At 38.6% G+C, this 13,580-nt stretch overlaps 1 protein-coding gene across 1 annotated transcript; it reads left to right on the top strand.

Moving 5' to 3' along the window:
* Positions 1 to 1,496: 1,496 nt before the first annotated feature.
* LOC309807125 (E3 ubiquitin-protein ligase RLIM-like) lies at positions 1,497 to 13,098 on the top strand (the record flags this gene model as incomplete). Its single annotated transcript, XM_082626384.1, has 2 exons — positions 1,497 to 1,606; positions 11,664 to 13,098. 2 exons carry the CDS (start codon positions 1,497 to 1,499, stop codon positions 13,096 to 13,098), a joined length of 1,545 nt encoding a protein of 514 aa, XP_082482510.1.
* Positions 13,099 to 13,580: the final 482 nt, after the last annotated feature.

The raw sequence follows: 13,580 nt of genomic DNA, 5'->3' as shown, positions 1-13,580 counted from the left end.
TTATGTCATTCACTTCAATGTTTTAGTGCTATATCACTCTTCCATTACTTTTCCCCAAAGTATATTTTTAAAAATCTCACAGAAATAAAGTAGTGATTAAGTTTAAATAATTGATATTTCTCAATCCCTAGACAGAAGTATATCTAATAAAAGTAGGTTTGTTAATCCTTGACTGATAATGACTAGAAAATAAAGAAGTATTTCTAATTGGGCAATCCATCCAATTGGCTCTCACCGTGTACCAATGGATTATTTTTTTTTCTACTTATTTCATCTTTATTAAAGCTACAACACAGAGAACATTAGTTGAGTTAACTTTGTAACTGCCCTTTCTCATTATTCCTGACCTGTATCTAACTAGCAGACAGTTACTTTTGATTCTTCTGAGAAAGTTTCTAAAGCATTGCTTTTCTTTATAAAATAACCTTCCTGAAGGTAATGCTAATTTTAACTACTGATCAAGATGGCCTTAATGTGTCCCTCAGTTTGGCTCAACTTCAGACAGGTTTTTTCTTTACCATAGGCCCTTAACCTCCCTTTTCTGAAAACATTTACTTTAAGAAACTTGAAATTGTAAATTCTTTCTCTACCCCTTTGAGATGTAAATCTTCTCCTAGTCACTTGATACTTTTCCAACCCAGAAATGTCTTTCTCAAGGACCTGGGAGTCAGCTCTTTGAAATATAACCTTCAAGAAAGGTATTGCCCCTACTTCCCAGTCTCTGTGGGGAGTATAGGAGCCTAACTTTGATAAGAGCCAAAGCAAACAGAGATGGTCTAATTATATTGACCAACCTCTTCCCCAGCATCCTCTACTATTTTTCCTACAGCTCATCCTGGCATCTAAAAACTTCCATGCCTTTTGTTTCAGCAGAACGGAGTTCAGTCTCTCTCCCCTCTTACAGAATCATCTTGAGTAAAGTACTCCTTGCCTGTTTAACCATCTGGTGCAATTTTTCTTTGACATCACTCCATCACATACTCCAAACTGCCTACCACTTTCAGATTAATCTTATAAAACTTTGTATATGTGCTGCTGAAGTGAGCACAATCTTTATAGAACTTTGAATCACTCCCTATTTCCTGTGGCATGAAGCCCACCATTCAAACTTCTCCACAGTCTTATACCTTCCAAACTCATTAGTGTTCTCTTCCAATTCCTGAATTCTCTCCTCCAATAATATTAGTACATTTTCTTCCTAAACGTGGCTAACATTTCCCCATTTTGAGATTTCATGTCTCTTCTAATTTTTTTTTAATATTTGGAAATTTTATTATACTGTATTTGCCCATAACAAATAAAATAGAAATTGTTTCAAGTCTTTGCAAATAAATTTAATACAGGGTATTAAGAACACCAGTGATGAAACTTCTGAGAAGTAAAGAAGGGCCACCTAGATAATGGAGTGATTAGTAGGAACAGGAATTTACTTTTACCCCTATGCTGGAAAGGCAGAGTTAAGCAGAGGGTTGTAAAGGAGTCCAGGGCCAGGTTAAATGATCATCAATGTCAGACCATACCAGTTCTGTCTCATTGGAGTTGGAGCCATGGAAGTTACAAAGTTGCTGCTGGAGAATCTTCACAAAGTAGAGGAAGAAAGGGAGAAGTCTCGTAGCTTATCCCTAAACTCCCATATACCATCAGTTGCTTCTTTTTGGCTGCGCCTGATCAGAAGTAAGCTGCCTGTATGAGTCTGCTATCATGTGATACAAAACAGATTCAAGAAGGAACAATGACTAAATTCAAGAAAAAGCAGCCCAAAACTAGTATTTTTGCTCGAATGTTGTGCAACAGTCTGTTTTCTGTATTTTTCTAACTTTATTGAGATGTAATTGACATATAGCATTGTGTGAGTTTAAGGTGTACAACCTGTTGGTATGTTACATGTTGTGAAATGATTACCACAGTGGAGCTAGTTAACACAACTCCATTACCTCGCATAAATAACATTTTTTTTTCGGTGAGGACATTTAAGATCTACTCTCTTAGCAACTTTAAAGTATATAATACAGTTCTGTTAACCTCAGTCACCATGCTGTAGATTAGATTCCCAGAAATTCATGTGCTAACTGGATATTTTACCCTTTGGTCAACATCTCCCCATTTCCCCCAACCCCAACCCCTGGCAACAACCATTCTATTCTCTGTTTCTCTGGGTTTGGCTGTTTTAGAGTCTACAAATTAGTTATATCATACAGTATTTATTTTTCTCTCTCTGACTTATTTCACTCATCATAATGCCCCAAGGATCCATAAATGTTGTTGCAAGTGGCAGGATTTTCTTCTTTTTCATGGCTGAATAATATTCCATCTATGTACGTACCAAATCTTCTATATCCATTTATCCATGTATGGACACTTTGGTTGTTTCCATTTCTCGGCAATTGTGAACAATGCTGCAATGAACGTGTGAGTGCAGATATCTCTTTGAAATAGTGATTTCATTTTCTTTGGATATATATACACCCAAAGCAGGATTGCTAATGTATGGTAGTTTTCTTTTTAATTTTTTGAGGAGACTCCATATTGTTTACCATAGCAGCTGTACCAATTTACATTCCCACTAACAGTGCACAAGGGTTTCCTTTTCTGCATCCTTGTCAACATTTGTTACCTCTTAGTCTCTTTGAGGTGATATCTCGTTGTAGTTTTGATTTGCATTTCCCTGGTGATTAGTGATGTAGAGCATCTTTTCATGAACGTGTTGGTGATTTGGATGTCTTCATTGGAAAAATTTTTATTCAATTCTTCTGCCCAAGTTTTAATTGAATTGTTTGAGAATCTATATCTATCTATCTATCTATCTATCTATATATAGCCATTGTATGAGTTCCTCATATATTTTGGATATTAACACCTTATCACATACATGATGTGCAAATATTTTCTCCCATTCTGTAGCTCACCCTTTCGTTTTGTTGATTGTTTATTGTTCTGTGTAGAAGCTTTTTAGGTTGATGTAGTTATATAACAAGTTGTATATCACAAGTTATATAACAAGTTGTATTTCTCTTGGTGATTTTAAGATTCCCTTGTTATCTTTAACGTTGACATTTTAATTTTCATATTTCTTGGTAGGGATCTCTTTAGGTTGATCTGCTTTGGAGCTCTCTGGGCTTCCTGTATCTGGATGTCTGTTTCTTTCCCCAGGTTAGGAAAAGTTTTCAGATATTATTTCTACAAATGTTTTCTGCCCCCTTTTCTCTTCTCCTTCTGGAGTTCCTATAAGGTGAATGTTATGCCATTTGATGTGCCATAAATCCCTTAAGCTATATTCATTATTTTCATTCTTTTTTCTTCCTTATTCTCTGATTGGATGAGTTCCTCTGACCTGTCTTTGAGTTCACCTATTCTTTCTTGTGCTTCATCTACTGTATTTCTAAGTTCAATTATTGCATTCTCCAGTTCTGTGACTTCTATTTGGAACTTTCTTATATCTTCTGATTCTTTGTTGAAATTCTCCTTGTTTTCATCCATTTTCCTTCTGAGTTCAGTGAGCATTTTTATGACCATAACTTTGAACTCTTTATCAAGTAAATTACTTATGTTCATTTCATTAAGATTTTTCCCTGAGGTTTTATTTTGTTCTTTTTTTGGAGTATAGCCCTCTCTTTCTTCATTTTGCTTGACTCTCTGTGTTGGTTTCTATGCATTAAGTGAAATAGCCACATCTCCCAGTCTTGAAGAGCTGTGTGACAGACGAACCTTGTCATTTAACCCTGTCTACTCTTGGTTGCCTCTCAAATCTTTGTGATTGTCTAAGCAGTTTATTTTTAATAGACCTGGCACACCATCCCAGCAGTTGAGGGTGTGCCAAGACAAATGAGCAACCCAAAGTGGAGGATCTCAGGCAGTACCTAGATTCAGGTTGATAGGAAGCCAGAAAATTTGGTAACAGCTTTTAAAGAATGCAAATATATTTAGCCTTGTGAGATTGCAAGTGTAAGCCCTGCTGCGCCCCAGAAGCAAGCAATCTGAAGGTGTTCCCCGGGGAGCAGTCAGAAGAAAACAGTGTTTCAGATAAGTGTACAAGCTCCATTCTGGGAGATACCAGTGAACTGTAGTAAGGCAGAGTGAGGGTGGAGAGATGGCACCCCCAGCCTACCTTCCCCAAGAGCACATCTGTAGCCTCTAGATGTGTGCTGAACCTGAAGTCTGCTCTTAAGTCTTGTCCCTACTAGCAAATAGGCTTTTTTCATGTAAAGGCTGGGGCTGTGTCTCAGTCTGATGTGTAGTGGTACATCCTGGGGGTGGTATCCTGCCAAGAACTGTCTCTCCAATTGTTACAGTCCCATGGGACCCAGAAAAGAAATCCCTCCTGGCCTCCAGAGCCAGGTGATCAAGGAGCATCCCCTGAGTGGAGGCCACAAAAATGGGATCTCCTGTCTTGGAGATTCTGGCTCTCTGGAGCACATCAGAAGGAAAGTGTGAAGATGATGCTTACTGGCTGAGTGAGGCGGTGGGAAGAGTGCAAAGATGACACCATTTGAATAAAGGGAAAGAGGGAAAAGAAAAAAAGAAAAAGAAGAAGAAAATATATATATATAGCAAGACAGAGGAAGAGCAGGGAAGAAGGAGCCAGCTGGCTGGAGCACAAAGTTGTCACCTGCAGGAAAGGAAAAAGGGGAAAAAAGATGGCACCTTTCAGTTTTATCAAGGCAGAGAGAGAGCAGGAAGATGGCACCTGCCAGCCTCTGTCCCTGGGGAGTATTCCAGCAGGCCCCTGTTCCTCAGATTAATGCTGTAAAATTGGGAAGTGAGTCTCTTTCACAAAAAGTCAGAGTGCTTTTCAAACAAACAGAATATTATTTATGTATATGTAAGTTTATTTATTTATTACAATAATCTAGGAGGTAAGACTTTACAAATAAACAAATGTGCAGAAGTATGAACTAACTTGCTTGTGAATAACAGACCTGGAGCATGCCTCAGAGAAAGTGTGTAAAATGGCTCAAAACTAGAGAAAGCATAGAAGCAAACTAACCACTGACACGGCACTAATAGAAAAGCTATCAAAAGTCTAAATCTTGGCTTCCCTGGTGGCGCAGTGGTTGAGAGTCCGCCTGCCGATGCAGGGGACATGGGTTCGTACCCCGGTCTGGGAAGATCCCACATGCCGTGGAGCGGCTGGGCCTGTGAGCCATGGCCGCTGAGCCTGCACGTCTGGAGCCTGTGCTCCGCAGTGGGAGAGGCCACAACAGTGAGAGGTCCATGTACTGCAAAAAAAAAAAAAAAAAAAAAAAAAAAAAGTCTAAATCTGAGCAGAACCAGGAAGAAAGGAAATCATAAGAGGGATGAGACCTTGCTAAATAAATACATTTTTATTTCCATAATTAGAGGTAAGAATAAGGAAGAGATGAAACTAATTCCTAGTGTCAAGCCTATGTAAGTGGAAAGGGTGTGATTTCAATTAACAAGAATTTCGTGTTTAGATTCAAAACAAGTATTTGTGTCAAAGAACCAATTCCAGTAGATTCCATGAGACATGCATATTTAGATTCATTTTTCTGCATCAATGCTTTTAAGCTTTTAACCCATCCTTCTGGTAGGAAAGAAAAAGACATAAATATGAAATATCTTATCAAGCTTTAATTATGTTTACTTCTTGATTTAAAATTACTCTTTATTAAGTTAAAACGAAGATATTCTAGACTAACTCCAAAGCAGAATTGAAATGGCACACGAAAATGATCAAACGTGATTCAAGCATCTCATTTAACTGAGATTTTACTACGTTTGTGTAATGATGTCTAAAATTGTGTTTTCATTAAACATAGCGGAGTAGAGCGAAACAGGGAGAGTCATCCTATAGACCTTGTTTGAATCTAAACATATTATCTATTACTGTAACTTTGAGAAAATCAATTAATTTGCATCAGCCTCAATGCCTTTATCTCTGAGAATAGTAATACCTATCTTGCATGGGGCTTGAGATCAAATAAGTTAAAACACAAGCAGAGTGTCTAGCAATTACAGTTGCTCAGTAAATAGCTCTTAATATTACCAATGGTCTGTGATGTGGGAAAACTATTACATAATAAAAAGATCCTTAATCGGGTATCTTTAAAATCAGGCTGAATGCAAAGAACTTCAGATTTTATGTCCTCCCTTTTTTTATTTTTACCCAGAGAATAATGCAATTCAGAAAACAGAGGGAGAGATTAATTTCCACTTCAACTGAAAAGTCATCATTATAAGATTTTTTTCATCATGTGCTATAGTACATTAAATATAACCATAAAATCTTTGTTACCTCTCTATTGAAAGGTAGAATGTGGTGTCCCACTTCTTGAATATGAGCTGATACAGTGGCTTATTCAATCAACAGAATGCAAGAGAAAAGGTGTTCTTGCACTTGTGAGGTTAAGTCATAGGAAGACTTACAGATTCCAGCCAAGTCTCTTGAGATGTTTACTTTGGGTGAAGCCACTCACTATATAAGAGTTCAACTACTTTGAGATATCCAGGTTGCTAAGACTCCAAAACTACACCGAGAAATTTCATGGAGAAAGACAGAGACAGAGAGGAAACCAGCCCCAGATTTTTCAGCCTGTGCAGCCCAACTCAAGCCCCAGATTTGTGAATGAAGATGCCATCTTGGTTGGACATTTCAGCACCAAAAGATGTGACTCAAAGAAAACTTAGCCAGAACCAAGGCCCCAGACATATGACACCAGTCAAGTTGTCTAATCTATCTCCAATCATTCAAGCCACCACAGCTGAGGCCCAGTCATGATGGAGCAGAGATGAGCCATCCCCAGTATTCTTTATCTTTATTCTTAGCTCACAAAGTCCTGACTATAACAGCATGGTTTCTATTGTATCTACCACTGCGTTTTGGACTGGTTTGTTATATTGCAATAGGTATCTGGAATATATGTCTTGATCATTTCTTACAGTTCTAAAGCCACGGAACTCCTTTTACCCATATTCAGGGAGAATGCTATCTCTTGCTTATTTTCAGTCTCCCTTTGAGTCATAGAATCTGTTCAGAAGCTTCCTTGGACAGAGTCAGTAAAAGAAAACTCTTGATTACAAAACTCCATTATTACAACCAGGATAAAAGAACAGCCAAATCTGCTCACACACACCCCGTTTTTTCTCCACATCATAAACAATGGATTGGCCAAATTTTTAAGTGCTTGACTCTGTTTGAAAGTAAGCAGCTTTCCATCTTCAACCTCTTCCCCTCCAACTCAACTTAGAGTGATGCTCTAGTCAACCTCCGGACTTCCTGATGCACCTCCCATCTCTGAAATGAGAAGTGAAGAAAAAACATCTTCAGAAGACTTCTGATATCAAGACAAGGGATAGAACAAAGGCCAAAGCAGCAATATTGCCATCCAGAGGAAAAACTACTGAACCTACACTGCAATATTCAGAAGGAAAGTCAAGACATGAGAGAACTAAGTGTAAAGCACAGCTGTATTGGTGGCTTCTATTTAAATAATCAAGGTCAGTAAGTAGGTCTCTGGGATGATGATCCCTATACCCTGTTACTTGCACCAGAATTGGGACATAACCAGGAACAAATAGTTCAGGAAGCTAGAGTCATTGACACTGAGAGCCAACTACAGGGAACACCAAACATCCGGGGCTATTAATAGTTCATGTGCTTCTGTACCTAAATTTGGAGAGACTGTAAGACTTTCTGAATCTTCAGGTAACTTGCATACTATTCTAATCATAAGCAATCATGCTCCCTCTTAAGCTAAACCATACAACTTCAGAATCAGGTGTTACTTCTTATTGGTACCACTGTCCACTAAGCAAAGACAGAAATACAGAAGTAATCCTGACCCCTGCCTTTCCCTCATATATTCCCCCTCCCCACTTTTCCCTCTTTCCCACATATTACTAGGTTTAATCAGTTCTGCTGCCTAGAGATCTGTTAAAGTCCTTCCTTTTAATCATATTCCTTTGCCCTGATTCAGATCCTTGTCATCACTAGCCTAGGCTGCCCGCTATCTATTTCTGACCCTCCCATCTGAACTGTTGCCCTTCATATTCATCCTCAACACTACTATCAATATTATTTCTAAATTGCAAATTTGACCATCAACTGTCTAAAGACTTCAACATCTTTCCATTGCACTAATGATAAAGTCCAACTTCTAAACATGTCCTAAAGGTCTCCATTTTTTGGCCTTGCTCTGCCAATTTAACTAATGTCTTTTTTTAGTAATTAAAATCTACTATCCTTGTTCTTTTATGAGTGTTAGCAGTTGCTGTTCTTACTTTTGAAAATATTTCCCCCTTTCATTCACTTACAAAACTCCTATTCATCCTTTAAAACCCAAATGCAGTGAAACCGATTTTCTCTCTCACTCAAATCACTTTCTCCTCAAAACTGTAATTTTACCTCTGTGTAGCTCAATTGTTTGTTATACTCTAATGACAACAGATTCTTAAATATACTCATCTTTGTATCTTAATATCCGATAATATGACTGACATTTAACAAACGCTAAACATACTTGACACTTGAATTGATTGAATTGAATTAAACTGAATCAATCACTCTCAAGAACACTAACGATTGTGAGGGTTTCCTGCATCAAGAGTACAAATCACGCTGAATTTTCATAATACTGCTAGTTTTGATTGAGGCACAGCAAACAAGTTTACAACAGATTTCCCCTGTGAAAAGAATAACTTCAGTAAAAGATAACAAATACACTCAGAAGTCCATAAAGGAGGCAGGGTAGTCTAGGGGATTCTGTTCTCATCCAAAGTCTTGCTGAGATTTGATTCAGAGGGGAAAGATTGATTTTTCTAGCTTAAGTTAAACAAGGCATGGAACAAATGTCAAAAGCAGGACATAGACTTAGATTCTTCACGGTCACACCAGTAAAGTTACCATCCTTCCATCTCCTTGAGAACAAACAAGAAAGCCTGCTGTGGACCGTGAACAAAACAACAACTGTGAATTTACACAGCTCCTTCAACTTCTAAGCTGTGTACTGAGAGTGAATTAGAGGTCTCCTCCAGATAGCATTGCAAATGAGCGTTATTTTATTTTCACCAAGCCTTTCAGGTGATACATGCGACAAAATCAGCAAAGTCAGTACTCACTGTGGCAGACAAAGTAACTATTATGTATCTGTCCTAAATGTTCCTGTGATGTTCTGGCTAGTTTTGCTTAAGTACTATTTATAATATTTATGAGAAAAGAGGACAAAAATGAACCTGATGCTTTTGTGGAGAAGGAATTCCCTGGCTGAGCAGAAAAGGCTGCCAAAGTTTTGGTGTTTCTTGTTTGTTTGAAACAAGACTGAAGGACCATATAATGCAAGATGAAGCCATTAACAGTTAAAAGGGAGAGGACACACTAAAGAGACTCAGCCAGGGCCCTGTAAATTATCAAATTGTGGGCTTTCTTAGTGAGAGTCTAGGATTTGAGAAATTCATGAGGAGGAATGGCGGAGGTCCCTGGGCACCTGAAAATGAGAATTGCTGCATTGAACTAGGCTGACTTTGGCATGGCATTTTGAAGAAGGCAGTCATATGGAATGTAACGAATAAATAGAACATATCAGAGCCTGAAAACCTGAGAATAGGCTCCTGTGGGTGAAACGAGGTGAAGCACGGTGCTTGGTACACTATAAACCCTCAGTAACATTGGCTGGTTTTGAATGAAATGAAACCTAACCTGAATCCAGTCCCTACTCGGTAACAGCGGGGAAGATAATGGGTGCCTAGGCAACGTCTAGCAAGTTCTGGGCTAGAGGCGGCTCCCAACTGTTGCGTCACCAGGGGCCACAGAACTGAGTCGGGAAGGGAGAAGGGAGGAATCTGTGCGGAGGGTCATCCGACTGAGTCGGAACCGGACACTCTGGCAGGAAGTAGAAAGCGAAGAAAACGAAACGACCACTGGTGAATTTCAACACCACGTCGTGAATTTCAGATAATTTTCCACTTGTTTATTAAGGTGGAAAACTCGGATTCCAACGATGAAGGAGATGGAGTTTCGGCCCAACACATAAGTCAAACGGACCGATTGGTTCGGGAAGAAGATTTCTCCAGGTTCGTAAATAATCTGAGTGAAGAAGATTACGAACTTATGAGAGACAACAATCTTCTAGGCATTCCAGGTGAAAGTACGGAAGAAGAGTTGCTGAGAAGACTTCAGCTAATTAAAGAAAACGCCCCACAAGACTCAGATGAAAATACAGGTATATTTTGCTTTTGGAGGGAATCGGATGGGATGAATAAGGAACTTCATAATAGGAAATAGTAACTTCATAATAGTAAATAGTAAATTATACAGAAGTGACTTACATTAATTTGGTAAGTAACTTCTCATAAAAAGAACTGGCATTTACTTGATTTTTGGTGAGCATGTCAAGGTCTGTTTGTTTGTTTTCCTGATTCACATTTGGGTTGTTTTAATTGGGAAACAGTGCAAAGTAGCCTATTTGTATTTTTCTTGGTTTTCGACCTCAACTGAAAGTCCCTCCTACTTCCTGAATTATTTTTTCTACATAGACATGTAAAAAAAGCAAACAGAAATATTCTCCACTGGGGACAATTGTGCTCTCTTCAACACCTGGGGACATTTGACAATGGCTAGAGATATGTTTGGTTGTCACAGGGGAGGCATGGGTGTTACTAGCATCTAGTGGGCAGAGGCCAGGGATGCTGCCAAAGATCCCACAATGCACAGGATAGCTCCCCAAAACAAAGAATTGTCCAGCACCAAAATGTCAGTAGTGCTAAGGCTGAGAAACCCTGCTCGAAACTCAGGTCTGGTGTCCTCCCTCCCAGTGTGAAGTAGAGGATTTTGCTGTCTAATGAAGAGGATACTATAATACTTTGGCTCTTGAATATGGTCTTATATGTACCATGCTAGGTTCAGTCTATTCCTTTGATCTGACCTTCAATTTAATGTCAATTAAAAATCTTGGTAACATTAAGAAGTATTCAAAATGCAAACACTTTTAAACCTATAAAACTTGTTTATGTTTGGGCAATAACCTTATATTTTAAAACAGCTTATCTATTATCAAAAGCACATAAGTGAAGAGCCTACAAGTAGTCATGTTGGAGACTAATGAAAATTAGACAATAATGTAAATTGAACTAAACTACTAGCATTGTACCTTAACTGGTGTTTACCTTGTTTAATTGCATTAGTGTTTTGACAGTGGACTGAAAAAAAAGTCTCTTGACATTCCTCCGACAGTGGTACACAGGGCTGTGTATATGATGAAATACTGAAACATAGACTTCCTCCGGATTCCCTTTTTAAAAAATTCTCTAAGTTTATCTAGGATTAGCTCACTCTTTTTGGATGGAATCGAAACTTTTCTACCTTTACTTATAAATCTACACAGTGCAGTTTATAAAATATTAACTCTATAAATGTGAAATCAGTTTAAAATATCTGAGTATTTAAGTTCTCATTTTTTTGTTTTTGAAACAAAGTTTCAGAGTGCTATTTTATGATGGTTCTAATTTTGGTAGTTCTTTTATGCACCCTCCCCATTTTTTTTGTTAACAGACAGAGGAGACTCTTCAGATGACGTGTCTAGTGGTGACTCTCTAATAGACTGGCTTAACTGTTCTGGACAAACTGAAAATATGACAAGTGGACAAAGAGAAAACCAATCTTGGAGAGAAGAGAGCCAAATTAATCTTAAAAGTGATCAGTTCATATTCAGTTTAGAAATAAATGCTAACCTTGATAATGGGAGTCCAAATCCAGAGAGTGAATATGTAGCGTCTGCAAGACTTCCCAGAAGAGAAAATATGGAAGACAGCCAAAGGCAAGTGGAAAGTCCACAATCTGAATCAATATTTACAAGACCATCTATGTCTGAACAAGATACAACTGAAACATTAATGGAATTCCCACCTACCACAAGTCAGAGAAGAGCAAGAAGTAGGAGCCCAGAGTATCGGAGAACCAGAGCAAGAATTGAAAGTTGGTCGCCTCCACGTTCACTTAGGGAAATTGTACAAAGACTTAATCATAGTATACCCTCTCAGAATTTTGAGCAGCCTCTGCTAAGTGAGAATGCGAGATTTTCTAGAACTGAGCACCAAGAAATATTGACACAGCAAATGACTGGATTTGAGTTGCAAAATAGCAGTCTTATTGAAACTTCTAGAACAAGGAATGCCGTTCATGGAGAAAATTCTCCAGATACAACCAGCAGTGGTGAATCTTGGGGAATGAGGGAAATATATCCAACCATACCCTTCAATCTTGAAGTAGGACAAGTTCATTCTGGAGCATATTCTCAGAGAGACAGCAGAGCTAGTAGAACTCAGTTAACATCTGAGACACCAAACAACACTGTCACTTCTGAAAGTGAACGAGGACTGAGGCATATGTATTCACATTCTGAGCAGGCAGGTGTGAGAGCTTATGTCAATACCATTAGAAATCCCGTTTGCAGAATGTTAAATACTAGCTTAAATGATACAACATCTGTTCCAACTCAGAGCACGTTAAGGCAGACAATGACAGAATTTAGTAACTCAAATAACCTTATGGACAGTGACAGTAATTTAGAGCATAGTGTCTCACCTCCAAGTCAAAACATGGAATGGCTAGAGTCACCTAATGGTAGTAGTAGTGGTACATTTGGTTCTGATTCAAATGCTAGCTATGATACCCATTCAAGTTCCACACTGAGTTGGCATTCAAGCCCCAATTGTACGTCTAGTTCCAGTTCTAGTCCTATTTCTGGTTCCAGCTCAAGTGATGAAAATTCAGGAATTAGATCACGGATGTTTGAAGGCATTGAAGAAACAAACTTATCATCAGAGACCAGCCAAGGGGGTATACAAATTAGCCTAATAATATCTGATGAAAGTGACTCTGGGTCCTCCCATAATCTGCAAACTACAGGACTCACCAAAGCACAGATTGACAGCTTGGCTGTAAGATCTTTTGGTGAAAATGATGCACTAAAAGCCTGTAGCATTTGCCTTACAGAGTACACAGAAAACAGCAAGCTTCGCATACTACCTTGCTCCCATGAATATCACATTCACTGCATTGATCGCTGGCTGTCTGAGAACTCTACATGTCCGATTTGTCGTAGGCAAGTAGTGGATTCCAATGAGAGTGAAAATCCTGATCGATGAATTCTCAGCTATATAAAGTGTTATAGGGCTTCCCTGGTGGCGCAGGGCTTGAGAGTCGGCCTGCCGACGCAGGAGACTGACAATAAAAATTAATTTCACACCATAGCAGTTCACTGAATTTCAATAAAAACTTAGCATGTGCACTGGGTTGGGATGTTCCTGATTCCATGGGAGAAATGTCTTAATATGATATAATGAATCTAGATAGATCCTAGTAGTATTATCTCGTCATGTAAATCCCAGACATCTCTTAGCCCTGTTCAATCCTGGTTGTGCATGCAAAGAAACAGAAACCCAACCAAATATCAATAATTAAGAAGCCATTTAAGACTACATTAGAGTCATTCACATAAAGAAGTCATGTTACATTCCTAGAATGCCATAAAAAGCTTTGAAACCCTTCTCTTCCTATCTCTCTCCACAGCAGTTTATCCCACCTCCCTAACACTACCTTAACATTTCTCCTATTCCCCACTACCAAT

This window comes from Mesoplodon mirus, assembly GCF_964341445.2.
Source record: "Mesoplodon mirus genome assembly, chromosome: 1".
NCBI lineage: Eukaryota > Metazoa > Chordata > Mammalia > Artiodactyla > Ziphiidae > Mesoplodon > Mesoplodon mirus.
Note: the sequence above shows the minus strand (reverse complement) of the source record. Positions and strands in the feature narration are given on the sequence as shown.